The 24,482-nt window shown below is 35.9% G+C and overlaps 1 protein-coding gene across 1 annotated transcript; it reads right to left on the bottom strand.

Annotated features, from left to right (window-relative positions):
- Positions 1-2,634: 2,634 nt before the first annotated feature.
- On the bottom strand, positions 2,635-22,339 carry pkp1b (plakophilin 1b). The gene is made up of 13 exons (XM_053499589.1): positions 22,067-22,339; positions 20,303-20,409; positions 18,415-18,788; positions 18,159-18,300; positions 17,272-17,497; positions 16,476-16,638; positions 15,713-15,830; positions 15,266-15,436; positions 12,804-12,974; positions 10,217-10,370; positions 9,304-9,484; positions 9,136-9,220; positions 2,635-3,394 (listed from the first exon to the last, which is right to left on the bottom strand). Exons 1-13 carry the CDS (start codon positions 22,251-22,253, stop codon positions 3,320-3,322), a joined length of 2,154 nt encoding a protein of 717 aa, XP_053355564.1. The 5' UTR covers positions 22,254-22,339; the 3' UTR covers positions 2,635-3,319.
- Positions 22,340-24,482: the final 2,143 nt, after the last annotated feature.

Genomic DNA, 24,482 nt, shown 5'->3' on the forward strand with positions numbered 1-24,482 from the left:
CATTCAGTTTGGAGTTCAGGAGATTGTCTTGACCAGGACCACACCCCTAAATGCATTAAAGCAACTGCCATGTGATTGGTTGATTAGATAATTGGATTAATGAGAAATTGAATAGGTGTTCCTAATAATCCTTTAGGTGAGTATATATATATATGCTTTACCATCCACCGCTATCGCTGTTTACTCTACACTGATTACTAACCTTGCATGTAACCCCACCTAGGTATAAAGTTTGTCCTCTCTTGGCCAGATTTATCTGTGGGGAGAAAAAGGGAAATGGACTTAGGCCATGTACTGATTACAGAGGACTAAAACATGGTCACCGTCAAGTACCATTATATACGCCCCTTAGTGTATTATTACCAGGTTTGAAAAATCTTAATACCACCCATGTAGCACTGGAAACTTGAGAGCACTATGCACTATGAGGATCCAAGTGCAATATGTTTAGAGTAGCTCCACTGGACTGAAAAAGCAGTTTTAGTTATACATTAAATATTTAATACAGTAGCTAACACTACTAAAGAATTCATAAATAACCCCAATTAGCTACATGTTAACTAATAACCGAATTAAAGATATCAGACAATCTGTCATGGCAACAAAATATTATCAAGTGTTTATGTTAACCTAAAACAAACAAACAAATGAAAAACAGGCATCTAGTCTTGGAGACATCTAGACATTCTGGTCTATTTAAATTCTTTTTTATATTTTCTTCTCATTGTATAGATAATTTTATTTTTATAGTTCTTATATATTTTTTGAAATATTTTTTATATTGTGTTCTATTTATTTCTTGTTAACTGTTTTTACATTTTTAAGGCCACGGGTGGTCGTTTAAGCATTTCACTGCATATCGTACTGTGTACGACTGTGTTAACCCATAAGAAAAAGAAAAATGGAGTGGTCACCCTATTGGGCATTGGTGGCTCAATGGTAGGTTTCTTGCCTACCATGCAGAGGGCCCATGGTCAGTTCCCACCCAATGCCAAATGCCAGCCACTGGCTGCAGTGCCAGTCCATAACCCAGACAAAATGTGAGAGTTATGTCAGAAAGAACATCCAGTGTGAAACCTGTACCAAGTTGTGTGTGCATCAGATGGTCCTCTGTGGCGACCTCTTGACAGGAGCGGCCGAAAGACAAACAACAATTGAGTGGTCATGCTCCCGCCCAACACCAGACACGAAGCATATTTTGCTACACATAAATGTATTATATTAGTGTAAGACATATTACAGTTATCAGGACATTCATTATGTATCAAATACATCATACACAATTGAACCAAAATTAACAGAATGTAAATAAGTTCTGCTTCATCACATGAGGTGCATCTTGAAGTGATGATAGCTGAAGTGAAATTTGTGCAAGTTTATCATTCACTCTTTCCTATGATGTACAGAATTTATGTTTAATTTGCCATTAAAGTTCTTAATCTAAAGAGAATTAAATATATTTTTATTAAATTAAATCACTTAGTTCCACCTGAACACCCTGGTAAATGAACCACCTAGGATCACTCTTTCCAGCAACAGGCCAGGAGGGTTTTAACAATGTCAGCTGTCCTCCAATATCCATATGTAAATCCTGGTATTTACGGACTGTTGTTCAGTCATGTTCACTGTTTTTCAGGTATTTGGGAATTCCAGAGGACAAGATTCAAGTGTGGAGTTAAAATATGGAGAATCTGGGAGTTTGTGTGAACTTAATCTTGGGATATGGCCCTTAAGGCAACAGTCAGGTGGAGAGGGCTAGTTAGAAATAAAGCTTTTTTTTATACTACACTTTCTGCCTTAACATTGGGAAAGAATGTTTAAAGCGCTATTAGAATGTAAGTGTGTGGCAGAACACATGTTAAGTAGAAGAGATGACCCAATACACCCAAGAGAATGTTGATCTGACATAGGGCTATAGTCCTGTATATAAACCTGACAACAGAGTATGGCTGTCCATTAGAGACCTCTACTTAAAACATAAGTAAATCTGCTTTCTTTAAGGTAGACAAATAAAACAATGAAGTCACGTACTGGCTCCGTCTCTAATATACATCAAATTGCCTGTCTAGTGCCATTATAAACAACAACCCCCAGCATTCTCAGTAAGCCACATCACAGTCAACAACCACAAACATCATATCCCAGAATTCTCAATCAGGTGATCAAAGCTGTGTTAGTCATCATACTTGTAATTTCATAAACCACCAGCTAGACAGGTCAAATTTCTTCTGTAACTCAGAACAGCTGGCACAGTATATACAGTAGCAGCATCTCCATTGTGGAATGTTAGGTCCAATGTTTACTTCTAAAATGGATTGTATATTAATATGGCATTGAATATTGCTAAAAAAAAAATGGTTTAAAAAATGCTTTGTTTTCTGCCTAAAACATAACCTGACTGATTTCTTTTTTCTTTGAGATAATTTAGTTTTCTGTTAAAGACTAGTGCAACTTGACAAGCAATGTTCTCCTGAAATATCAGTGCAGCAATTGACTTCTAACCTCCGAGGTACACCACCAAATAGGAAATTAGCACTGGTATCTTCAAGGAAATATATTTCAATATAAACAAGTTTAACACATTCTAGGGTTAGTTTTTCTTGAAATCACCACAACCATAAACCAAACACAAAATACAATTTCAAAAAGCTTTATTTGGTTTTTGCTAAATTTTTTTTGTAGATATTAACAATTTAATTATGAGACTCGAATGAAATGACCAACTACAAAGCACCCCTCTTCAAATATTAAGATCAAGTGAAAGAGACAATGCACAAAAATAATATTAATAATACCTCTGTGTTTTATACCTCACCCTAATGCTAAATGTAAGGGGTTGGCAGGAACAAAAACCCACATATTTGCAACATTCTTCCATGTTAAATACAAGTGCCATATATTCCAAATAAAAAGACATGAAAATTTTAGTTTATCCCCATTTATATAGGCAGACATTTCTTTTTATTCAGGTTAGACATTATGCTTAAAACTGCAATCCATCAAATAAACAGAAAATGTATAGCCATTAACAAAAAAAAAAAACAATAAAAATGTAATATGTTCCCATAATTTGGTTACATGCAATAAAAATTGTGTAAAATTACAAAGATGAAGAAATTAACTTTTTTTTTTTTTTTGTGCAAACTCAGCGCTTTTTTTTTTCCTTTTCTTTTTTCACATTCCCCATAGCTGCTTTTTTATTACCTTTGCAGTTCTTTAAAGCGGACAGGAATATATGATTTTATTGCATGTGTACAGTTTCATGTAGCTGTTCTGTAGAGATGGACTTTTTGTGGATGTCAACTGTAGGATTATCAAGTTAATCAACAATCTGTAAAGATTTGATTGCAGCTGAAGTGGTATCATTTACAAAGTATGCCTTAGGCATATTTTTCTGGAAATGAAACAAACAGAAAAAACATTATTACAATATCTTCAGCATAATAAAACATAGTTTTATGTAGAAAGTTTAATACACAGCAGGCCTGTAACTTATTTAGACAAAATATATGCAAAGGGAAGTTAAAGCCAAGTTTAAAACAGTCAAACATAGCAAACAAACTATAGTTCTTAAGCCAATACAAAAATTCCCAATGTTAAATCCTTACTGAAGATTTTTGTCTGGTTTTGTCAACATGTATGATAAAAATGTGGGAAGCAAAGGGGATTAATCAAAAAGAAAAATTGTTATTATGATGCAGCTCTAGTATTAGGCAGCCAAGTAAAATCTGTTAAAAGTGTTTGTAAACAGAAATAAAATCCTGGGGGTTGGGGGTCGGGGTTATTCTGCAAGGCCTTATCTGTCAATTGAGGTATTTTGATAAGATATTTTGTCATGGAAATTAGTATAGTAAGTGTGCCTGGGATCGGAACCGATGGTACAATGTGCATGCACACCTGCAGGGAGATTGGGGAGGGGGAGAAATCATGCTCTCCCGAGAAACAATCATTCCCAGTGAGAAAACGCCCTAAGATTGCTGTGCCAATGGACACACTTATTCTCTTAACATTTGCTTTACCTTTTGCTGGCTTAATCAGACATAAAGGTCCCTTCTTTGGAACAGGGACTTGCACACACCTACTTTCACATCTACACCTTACTTGCTTGGCAACGTGTGAACAGTATTATACTGTTCACAGAAAACAGGAGTTACACACCCAAACCTACCCACCCTTCCACACCCAGCCCTAATATAAAATACAGTCATCTCCACCACACCTCTGTATCTACACGCTTAGATCTGCTACACTGAAGTAAACAGATAAATGCTGACAAGACTGTCAACATAAAAAAAAAAAAAAAAAAAAAATCAACTGCCATTAATTACCAGGCTGTCAGAGTGTAGAGCGTCTGGTTGAAGCAAGAGGAACAAAGCTCAGCTGCGTGTATGTGAACAGCCTTCAGATATTTTATGGTTTTGTCCTGGTCAGAGAGACTGAGTATACACAAATCAGCCACAAAATTCTTAAAACCATCGAAAGCTCATCTATGCCTGTCTGGTCTGATTTCATAGAAAAACAATGGAGCACAAAATGCTGAAAAAAAGTAAACACTAGCCATGATAGAAAGGTACCAGTACACTTAGTGCATCATAGACTGTCAGGTATGAGCTTATCAAGCAAAGAATGTGAGGCTGTTGATTCAGAATCCAAATTCCCCTGACCTCAGACCCACCATCTATGGAATGCTCTGGACAAACAAGTCCGATTCACGGAGGCTCCACCCTTGTGGAGTCATGACCCGAGGTGCAAGAGTTGTCCCGACAAGGGAAACCTGCACAATTTTGTTATGGCTGATCTGTCTACTTATTTACAGCTCTTCACTGCCATGGATCTCCCATGCACACATGCATTACATTACATTTTAATAGCTTTCTCATGGTTTACTCGTGAAATTACATTTGTCAAGTAAGTATGGGTAAATGTGACTTCAAAGTTCCTTACGCTATTAACATTGTAATAGTGATGTAAATGATTTTTTTAAAAATGTGAGTGGGAAGATAGAGAAAGGACTACTAGAAAATTGCATCAACAGCAACGTGGGCTATTGCTAAACTGATACTAATAAACATGTATGCACCTGATGAAATTATTTTTTCCTGTTGAATGTCACTGAGTCCATCAGGATCAGGAGAGCAAAAGAACAAATGTACAGTATTAAATATGCATGCTGATCAACTATAACATTACCCCCCTAGTAATTTCCCTTGTGCCACTGAAACAGTTCTAACCAATAAAGGTATGGATAGGGTAAGACTTCTAAAGGAATGCTGTGTTATCTGGCAACAAATCATCACAAAGCAACACCACAAACTCTGTCATCTCCCATGTGATTCCTGAAGATTTGCAGGGTGGTAGAGTACATTATACTGCTGTAAGTGGTCACTGCCACTAAGGAATACTGTTTCCATGAAGAGGTATACAAGGTCTTCAGGAGTGTTAGGTAAGTGGTTCTTGTAACATCTACATAAATGGCAGGACACAAGAAGTTCCAGCTTAACATTCAACTGCCTCTGCTGACTTGCCTTTTTCCCATATTGCATCTTGCTGCTGTCACTTCCCCAGGAAGATTACAAAAGCATAGGCAGATAACTGTCCACATTATGTTAATTAAAATAAGATTCAGCAACCCAGGCTATTTTCTACGATTACTTCATGGTCCAGTTCTGATGCTGCTACAGTGCCTTGCAAAAATATTCATACACCTCGAACTTTTTCACATTTTGTCACTTTACAACCACAAACGTTAATGTATTTAATTGTGATTGTACGTGATAGGGTGGCACGTGGTGTTGTGGTTAGCACTGTCACCTTGCACCTCCAGGGTCCGGGTTAAATTTCTGGCCAGACTTGATTCCTGTCTCTGTGTGTGTGGAGTTTGCACAGTCCAAAGATATGCAGATTAAGCTAACTGGCTTTCCCAAATTGCCCATAGTGTGTGAATAAGTGTGTGTATGTGAGTGTGCCATGCAATGGATTGGCACCCTTTCCAGGGTGTACCCTGCCTTGTGCCCTAAGTCTCCTGGGATAAGCTCCAGGTCCCTGTGACTCTGAATACAGGATAAAGCGGTATAGAAGATGAGTGAGTGAGTGAGTGAGTGTACACAATAAACCAACATAAGGGGCACATAATTACATAATTATAGATACTTCTGTCTTTCCCATAAAACCCACAAGACTATCACATACACAGGTATTCTGAGGCAGGAGTGCACTGGCACAAGGCTCCCCTACTTTGCTGCGTCGAAGTGAGGAGAAATAATATTCACGTAATCTGGTTGAAATTTACAGCTGCGTGAGGCAGCAATTACATACAAAAGCGGCATGCAAATGCATCAGCGATGTACATGGTATTATCCAAAGAGGGAAATAGATGTCATTATTTACAGTGACTCTAAAATATTTTCATTGAGGTTAATCGTGTAGCACTTTTTAATAGTCATAAGAACACTCAATAACTAACAAACATGATTAAGATAAAATCGCACAAGCTCGAGTGAGAGAAACAGACAGATGGAGAGAGGGAGAGAGATTCACAATCATACATGCAGCACAATCAAACTTTATATTCTGGATCTTTATTTTTTCTTTTCTTTTTTTATGAATAATGATTCTTCTTTGACTGTACTTTATTTATTATTATTATTTATATTAGTAGTAGTAGTGGTAGTAGTAGTAGTACTAGTAGTAATGCTGTGATTATTATTATTAGCATTATTACCTTTGCTTTTAGCTTTCCCTCTTCAGTAAAAGTCCCTAGTGCCTGTTTGTCACTTTATGTTTGATTGCACAGCTAAATGTCTGTATATATTTTTAATCTATTTATTTCTGTTGTTATTTAGTGAAATAATTCTGAGCTTTGGCAATATGAGTGTATGAAAAAGTCTTTATACATTACACAATATTTTGTGTGTTTTGTTGGATCGTCTCTTTCATCCCCTTGAAATATTATTGTGAATATAAATAGTGATGCACTGTTTTGTGTATGATTTACCTTAATGCAGATATTGTATTTTTCTATGTCCATACAGAATATACAGAACCTAAGCCGTGCGGGATAAGGTGTATGATTAGTGTTAGACAAAATGCCTGGGCTTGCGTGGTGGAGGTGTTGTGTGCATGTATGCGCTAAACCAATGCCCTTATTTTCAGAATCTCACTCCAATCTTTTTTGAAAAGTTGGTAGCTATGCCACATATATTTTAGTAATAAAAATTATATGGTAAATTTGTCACCAGAATTTATTATAAAATTAATAGTCAATAATAGATCAAACCACAAACATTTTAAATTAAAATATTTCTATTGTGGACTGAACTTAAATATAATCTTTGATATCAATTGTTTAATCGTCACTATTTTCCTTACAGTATTACTTTGTTCATTTTGTCATTACTTTCATCTACATTTAATACGAGGATTTTTGGCTGCCAAATGCTGCAGAACAGGTAAGAAGGCAGTAAAAAATGATAAACGAAGTGCTGCTACCCCTAAAGTGCATTCCTTTCATAGAAGTACTAAGTCTGAATTGTGTTACTCCGTGTATACCACAACAATTTCAAATAATTACAAGGTTTAATTTGTTAATGGATGACGCTAAGCAATTTTAATGGCTCATAGTTAGATATATTGTTGTTGAACATCCAAGAGACAAGTTAGGTCCTGTTCTTCACTAGAGGAACTCCCTTCACATCACAGGTGTTATACCAATCGTTCAATACAATTGTCAGTTACCAGGAAAAAGTAGGCCAGTAGGCCAGTATGGTCCGCAATACTAGAAAGAGGGGAGAGTAGCCGCGTGCCTAAACCTACATTCAAAACCAGTCAACACATCTTAAACAACACTTTTTGTCTCATTAATTACTGTTTTAAATTTATTCTGAATTGTCGACTTAATTTGAACCACCTGTGTTGTTCTGTTCATGGCTAACAAAAGCTATAAAGTAAACTACAGTAGTTACTAACACAAGGCTTTATATTATCCTCAACAACCACAAATGTGGTATTACTTAAACGAATAATAACTAATATTAGCGTATAATTTAGATTACAGCCTGAACTACTGTCCGTTTCATGTTGTGATAGAAAAATAATGTACACCTTCTGGCCAACCAGATTTACACATTCAACTGCACTGTGGTAAAAGATCAACAAACAGCACAGCGTCACAAAACGGAGCAGATGCAACAATTTCATAGCAATTAGAGTACAATTAAAATAAAAATATCTAATAACTAAGTCTGATAGCTGATGAAATGGTCTTGTCCAATTAGATGATTAACATACGGAAAACACATCTTTTGAGAGTAATTCTATTAGTTTAGCTCAACTGAAAAAAGTTACATCTACAAACAAAAAAACAACAATTATCACAATTTTTTTTTTTTTTTAAAGTTTTTTTAAGTGCATGATTATAATACAAAAATAATTGTGTAATGTTAATATATCTGTCTTCATCAGTTTATTCGCCTGGTATGGCTAAATTTAACTCCAATGTAACCATTCCTTGTTGGCAGGTCCTGGGTTAACAGCAAAATACTGCATGGAATAGACAGGATGTGGTAATTGGATACTTCATTGTATGGCCATGGAGGGTTAGAGAAAATGCTTTATTCAACAAATAATGTGTTTTCAGTATGTTTTTATTACTGACTGACTGATGCATCCATTAGACATTTGTCATTAAAGTGTATACAGTGGGGCACGAGTAGCTCAGAGGTTACGGTACAACTGATCGGAAGGTTCCAGGTTGCCTTAACTGCTCAAATGTATAATGAGGAAAAAAAAGTAAGTAGTCCTAGATAAGCGCATATGTCGTAAACATAAATACATACAAGTAAATTTTCTCTTGGAGCTATTATACATTAGACCAATCCAACATTAACTCAGGGATCAATATGCATGGGATCTGCTGCGCAGTCGATGACTGACTAGGCCTGCCTACACTTGTAGAGAAAAACATTGTTTTGGAGATTTTGTACAGTATCTCTATTAATGACCGCAGGGCTCGGGTTTAAATAAATTAAATGGAAAGAAAGAAAGGAAGGAAAGAAGGAAGGAAGTGCAGCTTTATTTTTGTTTGGCAAACTGGTTATATCACAATTTTTGGTAAAAAGTCCTGACTAAACACCTTACCTTCTTGAGGGCAGTCTGAATAGTCTTTTCAGACCAAAGGCTATGAAGGAGAGCTCCTGCTGCTGTACTGGCCTTCGGCATGTATCTGTAAAAAACAGTACACATCGGATCACATATATGTCTCTCTACCAGTAGACTTTTAGTTATTTTCTTGACTATGACACTTACGTGTTTCCACTCAGGTTCTTGACTGCGGCAGTCATAACAGGGTTTACCAACAACTTCCCCATTTCAGGTTCTGCCCTCATCAGATTGTTTATTGTGTGGCAGGCCACTGCTAAGCTGCCATCAGACTCTGGAGTAGGGTTAACAATCAAGCTCTGGCAGAGACCAGGAAGAGCCTGACGAGCTGCCGTGCATAAAACAAGGCACAATAAACATCATTGATGCAACCCGAGCGGACAGTTTTACTGAACATTTTACAAACGAAATGGTAATGGTATATTATATTAAATGGTATATTAAATAAATATCTCATAATCAACATACAGCATCAGCATACCTCATACCTTATAGAAACACATGGCAGACTAAAATTTATGAAACGGTCAAATCTATTAACATAAAAAAATTACACATCCAGCTATTTTTTATACATACAGAGTAAATTAATTTTGCATAGCACCATTTATTAATCTGCAATGTTCATACACACATATGCTCAGAGACACAATGACAGCCAACACTTAAAGTACAATATCACACACACAAAAGTGGAAGCTAAAAGTGACGGAACACAAGTAAAACCAGCTCTGAATGCTTTTATAATGAATTAATCACAGGCATCAAAGTTCCACCTAAACTAATGAAAATGTGCACTGTGTGTGTGTGTCTGCGCGCGTTTGTGCGTGCATGTGAATCTTATTCCTCTCACTGGCTTTCTCTGGCTGCCTGTCTAAGGTTCTGAAACACGACTTGACTTGGCAAAAAAACCAACAATGTAGTCCCTCCTTTCTTTACATTCCTGCTGATCTGCTCTAGCACAGGAAAATGAAAATGTTAATTGTTTTTTAAATAGACAGCAAAATACACCTGCATAGAGTAGGCCAAATACAGAAAAATTAAACACATGTAAATTTACCAAGAGTTCTTTGCACCCCTGGAGTTCGAGACAGGTTCCCAATCAGTCCGATAAGGCTGCTCTTTAGGGACTGATCTGGTGACGCGAGAAGTTGACTGGCATTTTGCAGACCATTATACTTTTGAACAATGGTGCTACTCAATATATCTGACACCTTAAAAACACACAAAAGATACCAGACATTAGCAAGTTTCTCACAAATATTAACTGATGTTTTTATAATGCAAATACATAACTTTAAATCTTGGAGGCGGGTAAATCATTTAAATAATACTATTATTTGAAAAACATATAAAATATTCTGCAGTCTGTTTTACATCTAACATTGTTCTCATCGAGAGAATTCATTTGGCACCACAGCACAGCACCACAGCATACATACTGTACAAGGAAAACATAATTAGTGTTAGACTTATGAAATCCAAATGCTGTATTCTGTTTCCTCATATCTATTGCATGACAACTGATAAAAACATTAAACATTTGTTTGTCAATATTCAGTTTTATTTAAATATTCTGCTATTACCTAAATAATAAACTTCTAACTTTAATGTATGCTTTTCAGTGAACCTGAATCACAAACAAGACTTAAGTACTACACAGACTGTAGCACATGAGTTGCGTGCATGTGGACAAGTTCACCGAAAACATAGGTGTGTCTCAGTTACACACTTTTCTGACATTGAATTTAAGCTGTTTTTTGGTATGATACCCACTCAAGTGGAAAGTACTGTTACGATTAGAGTCTAACAAATTATTATAATCAAACTATTTAATTCTCATAGTTCACAGTAATTTTATTAACTGAATGGGAGGTTTAGAAAATCTATTCAAGCACCCCATATGCTGCCTCAGAATACCAGTAAATACTGAGGTTACTTCTAGAGGTCAGAGCATTTTAGCCATTATTTGTTTTTGCTGGTTTTTTTAATACACATATTTAGATGTCAGGATCTACTGTGGGTGCAGTATAAAGTGACATATCCATTTTTTAGCATAAAATAGGCAATATAATGAACTGAATTTTAGTTAAATTCCCAAACACGACTGGGCAAAACATTAAATATGGGTCACAAAGGGCGAAGAAATAGCACAAAAGTACTACTCACGAGTTTCTATGGCTGTTTTCGGTTGTTTCTATGACCAAAAAATTAGAAAATACAGTGGAACCTCGGATTGCGAGTATTTCACAACCAGAACACTATTTTTAATACATTTTACTTGAAAGACGAACAAGTCTTGGTTTACGAGTACCGAGTATGATGTATCATACATGCGCTTCTTCTTTTGACGCTGAGCGTCACGTGATCACAACTTCTCTCTTGTGTGCTGCGGAATTGTGATAATTAGTGCGCGTCTCTCACTGTGTGCGTAAAACATATTTTATGTTGTGTTTGTATGTGTGTACAGCGAGCATTTACTGTTTATTATAACACACTTTTGTGTGCGCATGTAAAGCAAAAGCAAGTCTCATTAGAGAGAGTTAAAGATCCATTTTCTCTCTTTCTGTGTGTCAGCTGCCACTTTGTGCCTGTGTGCACGAATCATTGGACACCGTACCTTTTCACACACACCCCTTCTCCTCTCGTCCTTACAGTCTTTCTATTAATGTGTGTGTGTGTGTGTGAAACTCAAATAAGAGAGGAGGATGGGTTACTGTGTAAAACTAGAAGAGGGAGATAGGATGGTCTCTTCCTTCTCTCCTCTTACTTCACACACATACACAGCGCACAAACGGAAACACTTATCTGTAGGGATTTATTTTTACTTTAATTATTTTATTAATTAATTATTTTATTAATTTATATATATATTTTTTATTATTATTTTATTATTTTGAGGTAAAGTGCAGGTTAATTTGTTTGTTGTACGAGTGTTTTGATATACAAGCCCGTTTCCGGAACAAATTATGCTTGCAATCCAAGGTTACACTGTAATAATAAAATGCTCATTTTATGAGTTTGACATTTTTTCCAACTTCATTCACATATTCTGGTAGTAGTAAAATTTACTCTTTATAATAGTAATGATAACTTTTGTTCAACCTTAAATAGCAAAATAATTTGCTATAAAAAATTACAACATTATTTTTTTAAAATACAACCTATTCACAATACGTTAAGCTTTTTTATGTTGATCTTATATCTGAATGTTTGATATCAAAATAAACTGTTAAATACTGGACCATTTGAAATTGTGTTCACTTCAGATAGACAAACTGGCATCAAACAGTAAACAGGTAAAAATTGAAGGAATTGGATTGATTTTGTTATTTCAAACGAAGATCTAAAACCTGTTAGGTTCCATGATGTACATGACACATCCAGTGAAAAAGAATTTCTGATTAAATGCTGTTCATGTTGGAACAATCAAGAACTAGCAAGTCATAATCAACAGTCTTAGAAAAATTTAATCAGCAAGGCGTTTGAACAAATTATTCCTTATTTAGCAAAACCATGAATATACAAAACGTTCAACACCAACACTTGGGTGTCGGTAATTGTATAATCTATCTGTACGGTCATAGAATTACGGGCATTAGCATCTATACTCTAAGCAAGCATAAGAGATAAAAATCAGATCTTACGTAGCCCTTCTTGGCAGTGAGGTTGTGCAGCGCTCCACAGCATGCCTCCTGAGTCCTTGTATTCTGACTGTTGTTCAACAGATTTAGGTACGTCTGCAGTGTTTTTGGGTGAATAAGTCGGTTCTTGCCTTTGGAATCAGAATCTTCCAACAGAGGATATGAACAGTTCATCTTCAAGACAACGAAACAGAAGAGAATTTTTATGAGACATGGCACTAATTCACCACATTCAATTTACTAATATTTTACTTTCTGTTTTGGGTGGCAAGCTGGTGACTTCACCCTCCTTTTTTGCTTCTTTCTTAGCAGTTATAATTACTTAGAATTTTACTGATTTATTAGCAATATGAATACTATATCATAATGTCCCTATATGACTATTTTGAAATTTTGATAAATGCCCCTTCATATGCTTAAGGGGCCTCTTGATAACAAATGCGTAAACATGCAAATGGTTTAATGTAATCTTGAGGACTATTTCTCCTTTCCTTCCAAAGGACTTTTTTAGCTCTCATTTAGGGCTGTGAAATATGGACAAAATAAGCATATTGCAATTTTTCGAACGATTTTATTTGCGCTTTTGGCAACTGTTCTTGCTTTTTCAAACAAGCTACATACATACGTTCTAAATGTATCCAGTGCAAAAGAAGTGCATAAAACATTTTACAATGAAATAAAATAGTATTAAGGTTAATAAACAAAACTCTAGTAAAATTGTCTTTAAAACAAACACAAAATTAATTAAGATTAACTAACCTTAACTCTAGTACATAACATACTGTACACAGTAGTACTAACTGCTTGATAAACAAAACTGTAATAAATTGTCTTAAAAACAGACAACATGAAAAAAAAAAAGATTAACTAACCTCAACTCCAGTCATAACAATAAATAAAAACTAACGTAAATCAAAACCAAAAAAAGTTCCATTGTCTTTGGTGATAGACACTTGTTGCTCTTCACAAAGTCCCCATAATGCTAAAGCTTCTTTTAAACCTTCAGATATATTTTCTTCAGTGGGATCTTCTGGGAAGAATGCTGTTTGCAAACATCCACTTTTCATTTCAAAGTTTTAAAGTGGACCGTTAAACTCATGTACAGTTCCATCGTTCTGCTGGACCACATATCTGTGGTCGTGGCGAAGTATTTCACCTGCTTGAGCTCGTGTTCAACGCCTGCCTTACATTTCCCATACATTTCAGGAATAGCAAATCATATAAAATGAGTGCGAGATGGCAGCTGGTATCTTTTGTCAAGTGTTTGTATTAGTCTTCGGAAGCCGTCTTTACTGACAATGTGCGCAGACATCATATCTTTGCATATATAATAGGTGATCGCGTCTGTAATTTCTTTGTGCCGTTTTGATCCTTTCTCATAAGGCACGGCGCTTGCAAATGCTTGAACAATGGACACTTGTTCAGTCTGTTCGGGCTGGCTTTGATGTGTGCTTTTGTTTGTTTCGATGGACTTTGTCGACATGCACTGATTGCAGTTTTTTATGACGCTGTTTTAAGTGTTGGAACAGATTTGCAGTATTCCTCCGTTTTGTTGGAATAATCATTTCACAAGTCTTGCAAATTATTTTGTTCTGTGACACATCCTCTCTCCTGAATCCAAAATACTCCCAAACGACTGACATTGAATTTCTTTTTGGCACCAAAAAATTTTTTTTTTTTATCTGCATCCATATTTTATGTTCTTTCCTCCCGCTCGCCTATTCGGTTCTCCCGCTGAGCTTCGTCGTGGCGGAGTAAGCTCTGATTGGTTAACATCTTTCTCCCGCTCAGCTTAGCTGTAATTGCCCGGTGCGCTGCGTCAGCTCTGGTTGGTTAACATATTAAAATCATGCGCACAAGAACGTATTCTGAATAAAAATCTAAATAAATTAATAGATAAAATTGCAGCCTTATGCGGTTTAGAAATTGCATGTGCTTTAATTGCGATTGCAATTAATTGCACAGCCTTACTCTCATTTTTGGAAAGTTTTTGGCTCTCATTTTCAGTCAAGTCCTTGAACTTAACCAGTTTCAAAAAATTAAGTAACAGATGAATGATTCAAGGATTTTAAAAAATCGAACTTGGGGCATGAACCAGTGAGGAACAGGTGCAGGTGTTGACAGATAATCAGGCTGGTGACTAGTATACGGGTAATGCTGAATGCAGAGTGTTTGGAACAGACGAGAGGGAAAATAAGATTGCTGCTGAGATTGTTGCATAAGCAAGTCTGTAGGCACTTTGTATTAATAAATTTCATTTACACAAACTGATTTCCATGATGCAAAAATGTTTTTAATTTTGTTTTAATTTTTATAAATTACATTACAAGTGTCTGAAACAAACAAGGATTGAAAGGATTAAAAGTTTACTTGATGTAGGTAATTGTAAAGTAACTGTAAAAAAGATAAGTTGCTGTTTTGTCTTGAATCCCAATGCTTAAGTGAACCTTAAGATGAATACTGACCTCTTGCTGTAATTTGCGGCTTTGGTTGCTAAAGCAGCCGATTGGGCCGGTGTCACCAGTGTTTGCACGGTTTTCAGAAGCCAGTGTATTGAACTTGCTAAAAACAGTAGGCACCTCAGTTTCCAGCTGATATGTGAGGTTGTGCAGAACACACACACAGTTCTCCACAGACTGCGGGCAAATAGCAGAACAAAGAACACCTGTTAGGACATGAAAAATGTTTACCACTTTATGTATGTCATTGCCATTCACCTCAGGCCATGTGTATTATATTGCACACTTTTATTACAGTGACTACAAATACTGAGGCTAAGCTGCCCGTAATTTTTTTTCTTCAATGTAATGAATAACTAGATCATGTAAAACCTTTCTTTCCTGCTGAAAACTACAAGCCACTTCAACATGAATGAGAATGAAACCTAGGTCCAGGTTAGCAGAAAATAATACCTTTTCATCGTGACCGGAATTTTCCACAGAATACTCCAAGTGATTGATGAGTGAGTCAATCAGGCCCGGACAGCTGCGCAAGGCTTGCCGGTTTGCCACTTTGCCAGAACTCAGATTTCTGTTGTTAATTTGTAAATGGTTACAATTTTATAGAACATTTTCTCTTTTTTGTAAAGTTTCTTAATTGCTTTATTTGGGTCAAGTGAAAAAACATATACACAGTTCTTTTTAAGAACTTTTAGACTAAATCACCTCGTCTAATGGGGCTTAAAGCAATATACAATTAAAGAAATTTCTCAAAAACTGAAAAAAAAAAAAAATTAAAAAAAATAAATAAATAATGATGATAATAATCAAAGAACAATTATTTTACATTCTCTATACAAAGCTACTATAAGGAAACTGCTCAACATTTGATAAAACAAATCACAACATTTTTTTTAATTCTTCTGTTATAAACACTATGACTCACTCATCATCTATACCGCTTGATGTATACAGAGTCACCGGGGCCTAAAGCCTAATAAAAAATTAAGTATTATTGTAACTAAGTATAAATGTTGTGACATCTACAACCTCGAAAATGTGTGACAATAAATAATGAAAATATAAAATTCTTAATTATGCTTATAACATGCTTTTAATAATATAAATTGTTAACTGTGATCTTCTCTTAAATATTTGTCCACACTTTCACCCTCAATAAAAATTAGAGTAGTGACTTCTACACTCAATAAAAGTTTTATTAATGAGTTCTGCTCACCGTAAACATGCTGTGGCATTGCATAAGCTCTCATAACGAGGAGAGTCCCCCTTGCATATGTTCTCCACATTCGGCTCCAGAACCGTTGAGTTGAGAACAGGCAGTACCTGATCTAGCAGAGCGGATTGAATCCTTTCTTCTGAGGACAGGTTCCACAGAAGACCTGGGTTAACACAGTAGACAGACATTATTTTCTTCTTCCATTTGAGTATTCGACATTGCAGTGTCTCTATCAAGCAAAGTTATATTTATGCACTGGATTTGGCAAAAAAGGAATTGCATTGGAATTGGCACCAAAGACGCAAATAGTTTAGTAGCTTAGACACATGTATTAAGACACTTCACAGAGGTAGCAAGCAATTCATCTCTCAAAGATTCATTCCCTTGGAAGTAGAATCTTATGCTCAAAATAGATTTGTTTTAACATTTTATTAATTCTATTATTGCTCCTTATACATTAAGGAACTGATATATTTTACTATATATTTCACTATATATATAGCACTATTGTTTACGAAAGGCCTGACTAAATCAAACAAAGTTTGAATTACTAAGGGCTGTTTTAAGATTGCTACCTACAATTTAACTAATAAGTACCATAGACAGATAAAGACAGTGGTTTATTCGCTGTTGGAAAAGCAAGGCTCCAGCTTAATCCCCCCTGAAGACTATCCTAGGCTATATTCTGTGATTTAACAGTATGTTAAACTAAGCCATAATGTATAGCGCCCTAGTTTTGGAATGAATGTCTTCCAAATCCCCAAGTCTGCAATGAAGTGAGTGTGCAGCTGCTTACCAGTCACGTGCTTCTGAATTTCGGATGAGACTAAATCTGTATTATGGCTAGTCTGTTTGAGTATATCCACAGCCTTGGTCAACCCTCCCTTGTGCAGCACCTGCTCCTTGTTGACTGAATTCTTGAAAACGAGGTTACGCAAGGCGGAGGCTGCCTGTAGCTGAATCTGTGGGTTTCTGTTTGAAAGCATGGAGACCAATGGAATAATGCCGTCTAGCCTCCGTACCTAAGCGAGAGGGAATATGCAAATCAGATGAGGAAACTGATGTACTGTTGTAAGCTATTTGTTCTTTGGACATGTTACTAGAGGTATGCATGAGTAAACTGTTTGAGGCAGTAGCCTTCAAATCCCAAAAAAACATAATTTAGATATACATCATGCCACTTATCCATGTGACGTCAGTACGTAAATATTAGATTAAAGACAATATTGGCATGTTTTCAATGTAGACAGCAGCTTTGGGTTGGTTTGCAAGAGACGGCTAAAAAGTCACAACAATGCATGATTTGAAAATTAACACCAGAAATCCCATGCTGTCTCTTAGAGACAGCACTCTCATAGCTGGACACATACATTTTTAAGTTTTGATTTACTGGTTTAGTGGGTATAACATGCACTTATCTGGCTTTGATATACATGACTGATGGATGTGTTAACAAAAACACCCCTATACTATGCATCATTAATAAACTGCATTACTACATTTGAACTTTAACAACAGCGGGCTCTGTTGTTAGAGTTCAAACAACAAGCGGGGTCATTGTCTGTCCACATTACAGTAGAGCTACAGGCTGATTTTTGTGCTGGCATTTATTAAAGTCTTTGCTGTGCGTTTTATAATCTGTCAAAGACAAATACTAGCTTGGTTGAAATGTTCTTTGCTCACCTCTTCTTTGGTCTTGTCATTCGAAAATGCGCTATGCTGAATTACAGAAGCTCCTTGCAGCTGATACCTTTCATCCCCGCTCTTTAGCAAGTATACTGCCTCTGATAAATTGGTTCCAGATGTGTTTGCCTCTCCATTCATTCTGATAATCAACACCAGAGATATCCTTAGTTGGCAAGTTTCCTTTCAGTACAGCATGCCAGACATCACTAAAATCAGAGCAAATGAATCATGGACATCAGGTTTTACAACTCACCCATTCATCTCAGGCTTTTTTACAGACATTGAGGGCTTAAACTCATAGTTTGAGTGGGCCGATGGAGGTCCCCTGAGGATGGTATTGCTGCCAAAGGTCTGATTGCTGTTGCCAATAAAGCTGATGTTCTGTACAGGTGGACCAAAGTTGATGACAGGAGGTTGGCTGAGACTCCTTACTAATCTCCTTGTCTGTCTGAAATTCGGGTTCCTGTTAGTGGTGTTACTTTTAATGCCTCCTTGAGTGGCAGAGATGTCAGTGTAGCCACTGGATTGGCTTAGAAAAGGAAGGTTGTCTGGTAACATTTTGTTGATCCTAGAATAGGCAGACTTGGTGCTTACACTCCTTTGCATTACACTCTGACCGTGTTTTTTCTAGAAAATAAATAGATAAGAAATATGAATAAAGTTGCCCAGGAGCTACATTCGTGGATGCAATATTATATAGTGGATAAGATACAACACAAAGGTTTTTCCTCTAGAAACAAAAAGACCAGAGTATATGGATGTGTACAATATCAACAGTACATAGGTGATGTGCTGTGTAAGGTGTATAAGCAGGAAACTATGTTTTTCCACATGATACAGTAAAAGATTAAAGAGAAAGTTAAATCTAATAAAATACAAAAGAATATTTGCTTTATGATTCATCTGTCGACACCACAGCAGTCTGTTCAGTTTAATGGGGAGGTGTTTAATGTGAGGTGTGGCAAGGTTTCATGCAAGATTATTACTGTTGAAAGTAATAAATAAATAAAACTGAATTGGCTTAAACCATGACAGTTACAAGAAAAAAGTAATAATATATTTTTCCCTATATATTACTTTCCATAGTAGCATTTGCAGTACAACAAATCACGAGCTCAACTATGGTTGTGTGCATAGAAATAACCAAAAAAAAAAAAGAATTTTGTAATTAGTCACAAGCTGTATTCTTTCTCTCTTCAAGTGTCCACAAGGTGATTAATTCTACCAGTTTACCCTTTTTAAGCAAATGTTTCCTGAATAGGATTTATGTGTGTTCACAAATAAGACAAGATCCGACAAACCTCCCATTGCAGACTAATGAATGATTTCTGAATGAGTCACTCCAATCTAATCTTTTTTGACTTTCTTCCTTCTACAAAGGCACTGAGGGTGACATTACATAAGTACCAGCTACATTCACAGTCCACCGTCAAAACACAAAGACGGATCCAATCCATCATTATCTGTAGTTTCAGTGTGATAGACTGTTAAAGCTTTTTTTTTGACACACACACAAATCATATAGACATAGAAATGCTGCTTGCATCTCAATATTTAAAAAAAAGGTAAATAAAACATTATATATATATATATATATATATATATATATACACTTTTTAAATTAATTTACTTAATTCAGTTGTTTGCATCTTACACTTATGACTCACCTATTACTGTTCACTAATCAGAAGAAATGTACCTTGTTTCAACCTTTACCTTCTTGGTGAAAAAAGTCAAAGCTATTACCTGTATTTTATGCCTAAATTTTATATATTTGGAATTTAAATATTTGTAGCTTTATACATTTTTAATAATTTCATATTATTCTTATTATTTTTTAAATACATTTAACTGAATTGAATTTTACTGTAGACACACTAGATCAGCACATCAAATTACAATAAAGGTTTAAGCTTACAACCTTTTTGGTAAACCAAGAACTATTAATAAACTGTTACGCTAGCACTGGTAAAAATAATGAGTTTTTGTCCTTGCGCACAAATGGTAGTTAGAACCAGAAATGGTTTGCTCAGATCTGAACATTGAACCACACGCTCAGCCGTTCACAGTACTTTTGTTAGGCATGTAATAATCATCCTTTTATAAAACAAAAGTATAAAAAATATAAACATGAATCTTACCAATTTTGCATTTCCATTTGCCAGGGTGCTTTCAAACACAAAATCTGATCCATTATGATTCGTGGAAGGGACCTTGTATTCATAAAGCGCACTGTCACTTTTGGGACCTAATTAAAGAGAAGATTTAAATTTTATGTTGTTTACAAAAACTCTGCAATAGGTTAAGAAATCCTTATATATACATACCAGGCAAACTGTTTTGACCAAATGCCTGTCCAAATAACCAATAATTGAACATAATCTTAGAATGCACAATAAACTTCTCATATACATAGTTAATAATGAACTTAACACAGGTACTTAATCTCACACAAGAAAATGCTCCAGAAGATGGCAGTTAAAAAAAAATTTAATACGTACACACAGTACATATTATGGAAATTATGATATTTATGTTGAATAATGAAACAAAGTGTGACATTGTAAAATGTTGGCTTGCTTTATCAAACTGTGTCTGATATGACAATTAGTGTGTTCGCCTATGGGATACGCATTACTGCTGCTGTAGGTTGCGATCAGTAAAGACAAACTTATTTGACGCAACTGTATTATATAATTAGCAAAATAAAAAAATGAAATAAAAAATATTATTAGATTTGCAGATTTTGCAGATAATCTTGCATGCATGTTCAAAACTCAAGGTCCATTATCAAAAAACTATAAATAATATATAGTTTAAATATATAGTATAAATAAATATATTTGTAATAATAATTATAATAAATATTGTATGATATTATAATGCCAGTAAATGTATACATAAATGTATAAATATACCCCCCCCCCCAAAAAATAAAATCTGTTTATTTTGACTACTTGCTCCATTTTGTATGCAGAGTTTTGACACTGTGTGTAAAATAGCAAATAAAATAAAACTAACAAATCAGCAAATGCACACATTATCTACAAATGTATTTACTGTCTTAGAAGACGTGTGGTAATATTAAGCCCACAGGTTATACACTAAGATTTAAAGTTTAATTGTGGACATGGAGTTATACACCGGGGTTATACAGGTGTACTCCAAAGTGATTGAATTGCACTGATGATAATGATGTAGACAACATTAGGTTTAGCGAGATATACATTATTAATATTATAGTTATACTTGTCTAAAGTGTAACTTTGTTTACTCATAATTAACTTATTATAACCACCTCTGATGTAAACCTAATTAGCTACTTTTTAATTACAATTTTATTATTTTAGTTCCTTTATTTTTTTTCTTTAATACTGAGTTTATTATTTATAAAGATTTTTATTCATTATTTTAGTTTATGCATGACCTATAGTAATTCATTGTTGCTAAAATGATCAGCTCAGTTAATTATTAACTTTTCACAATTAACGTGTCACTGCTTATTAATAAGAGAGCGCGCGAGGGGTCAGTAGAGAAGCGGCTCGGGATAACTCGGCGTCTCGGAGTTGCGCACTTTAATACGCACAGAGTTTTGGTCAGACTTTATACTGTTATTTATTGATTTATTTGTTATTTGTGTGTTGTTGTTGTTGTTGTTTTTTTTTTACCAAAAACACAACGAGTTTCTGAATATATGATATTATTACTATTATCATTTTCATTATTATTATTATTGTTGTTATAGCAGTTGTTATAGCTACAGAGGCCCGGAGAAAGTACTTACAGGTACAATCCTCAACCCGCCTAAGCATATAGATTTTGAAATTTATAGTATAGAAATCGCTCTGGTATCTATTAGGCTATGCTGAAAGCTATAACTAGTGGTGAGGAGTAAATGCGCTTACTGGTAGGGGACAGTGTTCCTACTGATCCTCTGTTGTTGTACTTGCTCTTGCTCTTCTTCCTCATCGTGCTGACCTGCTCCATGACGCGCCGCTCGCCCGTGCGCGAATTTCCGTCTGACGGAAGCGCGAGCGACGTCTCCCCGATCTCCCCAAAGGTTAAAGCCGACTTGAGAGGTTCCAGCGTCATTTTGGACACTCGCCTGTCGCCGAGTACGAGACCTGTGTGAAACGGGTGTGAAATGCTTTACACGTCCCTGATGCTCCGCCTGACTGACTGAGGTGGCCTCAAGCTTACCTGTTCCCTCCCCGCAGGGACTCACGCCCTCCCCCTCCCCTCCCCCTCCCCGTGACACTCAACCAGTCAACGCAACGCCGCCACTTTCACACACAACCGCTTTAACGAGTAAAAGAAACACGCGTATTACCGTAATTTTTTGGTGTTACGTGCAAATCACTTATTTATTTATATTATTATTAGTAGTATGTTTTTGCTGATGACGGGTCCCTTTCGATTAGAAGGTGTTACAAAGGACTAGCATTGTCAAGCTATTTGCGTTTTTTAAAAAAACGCGTCAATAAATCTTATTTTTTCCCCTAATACCAGAACAGAACATTTCTCATTCGACAGGCCTGGGCTTGGTTAACGTCTAAAAGAACAGGAAATCCCAGCGACAAACATCCAGAAGGTTCCGCCGCACCCATGGGCAGGACCAGGGCCTTGTCCAAAACTGCACACTTACAGCCCTCAATAGTGCGCCACAACAATAGCTCGACGGTGGGCTGTGTTCGCATGCTGCACAGGAGGCGGGTGCGGCTCGGGACATGCGCAAGGGCGTGGTGCTCTTCTGAGTTTAATGGTGCATCAGCGAAACCGCCTCCATGTCACAGCATGTCCGTGACACATTCAGCAGAATAAGGAAGTGCGAGAACAGATTAAACGAAGAAGCGTGGGAAAGAAGATGTTACTGCAAAACTACACACAATTAGGCCTTATTAAGGCTTGAGTAATTACAAGTGGCTTACCTGTATTAATAGTTAATGGAAAAGAAAAAGTGTCTCAGTAAAGTTTTTGACCTTCGCGAACTGAGTTCTACAATGCTCTGAAATTGTTCAAAGTACTTTATCCAAAAACTAGTCCTGCTGGCATTTGTTTTTTCCATAACAAGGGCTGTCTTACACACCTGTCCAAAATCTCTCATTGCATTCATTGAGATTGAGATCTGGTGACTGAGAAGTCCATAGCTTCATAAATTAGTGAATCTTTTCCATATTAGTCAGACTACAGTGTAACGATCCATGAAGTACCCTGCCAACCATAAGCATATACATGTCTCACATACAGGGGGATATTAATCCTAAAATCAGGTTTCAGGTACGTTTGAACTAAAAAACAAAATCGGAATACTAAGACTGCACCCTTGTGGTCTAAGTGTTTTACTACAATTAGTAATAATTGATTCACATTGGTCAGTGTCGCAGTAAATCCAGGCCTGATCTCTAAGAACTCCATGGATGGGATGGCAGTTCATAACTGCGTACACATGTAGAGAAACATTGACAAAATCTAGGTCATATTTATAAGCAATTTGAGCATAGACTGTCCACCGACCTGCATGCTTTTGGGAGATGAGAGATCATCTATAATAAAAAGGCAAGGATGAATGAACAGGATAACGTAGGCTGAAGGATATGGGTCCCATGTGTGCAGGGGCCCTGAATTGGCCATGGCATTTTTATATTATTAAAATTTTCTTTAAAGAAAAAAAAAAATAGCTGCTTGACCCCTATTGGACCATGAAAAACATTTTTCCAGCTGATTGGGTAGTTGTGGATAGATTCATCAAGTTCATAAAGTCAATAGTATCACCAAGAACTACAAAAAAAAAAAAAAAAAAATCCTAAATCCACTATTTAAAATGTTTAAGAATTTTCCTCTAGTCAGCTACAAAATTCTAATTTACAGCAATAGGACAAATAAGGGCTACACACTGGCATGGCTAAAACAGCTGCAGCTAGCTCTAGCTTTGAAAAACTTATTTGCCCAGGTGACACCAATCATGCCTAGCAACCACCTCACTCCGGTGTAGGTGCATTCGGTCTGTGGAATATTTGTAGCACGCCATTACACACTCAGGGGCTCATAATTCCTGTAATCCACCATAGATAATATACTGTTTATAAATACCAATCAAACATATTTAAAGACAAATATTAGTGTTATTTAATCTAAAAAAAACTACATAGTTCTAACAACTGCTTGGACAAGTGAGTAAAATCTATACATATATTGTTTACAGAGAGTAGACAAGTTTATACTGTATTTTTACTAATATTTATATTGGTTTACAATCATAGATAAATAAAAGTGACATTGTGTTAGGTTTAAGTCCTTAGTGAAATAAAGAAAAAAAAATCT

Source organism: Clarias gariepinus, chromosome 6 (genome assembly GCF_024256425.1).
Source record: "Clarias gariepinus isolate MV-2021 ecotype Netherlands chromosome 6, CGAR_prim_01v2, whole genome shotgun sequence".
Taxonomy (NCBI): Eukaryota; Metazoa; Chordata; class Actinopteri; order Siluriformes; family Clariidae; genus Clarias; species Clarias gariepinus.

Bases quoted from the DNA above. Each gene is read 5' to 3' on its own strand.
- pkp1b (XM_053499589.1), bottom strand. From the start codon at position 22,253: ATGACGCTGGAACCTCTCAAGTCGGCTTTAACCTTTGGGGAGATCGGG. The intron at 20,410-22,066 runs GTAAGCGCATTT...CTCTTTAATTAG, and splicing joins AGGAACACTGTCCCCTACCA to GTCCCAAAAGTGACAGTGCG. The intron at 12,975-15,265 runs GTCAGTATTCAT...GTTGTCTTGAAG, and splicing joins GCCGCAAATTACAGCAAGAG to ATGAACTGTTCATATCCTCT.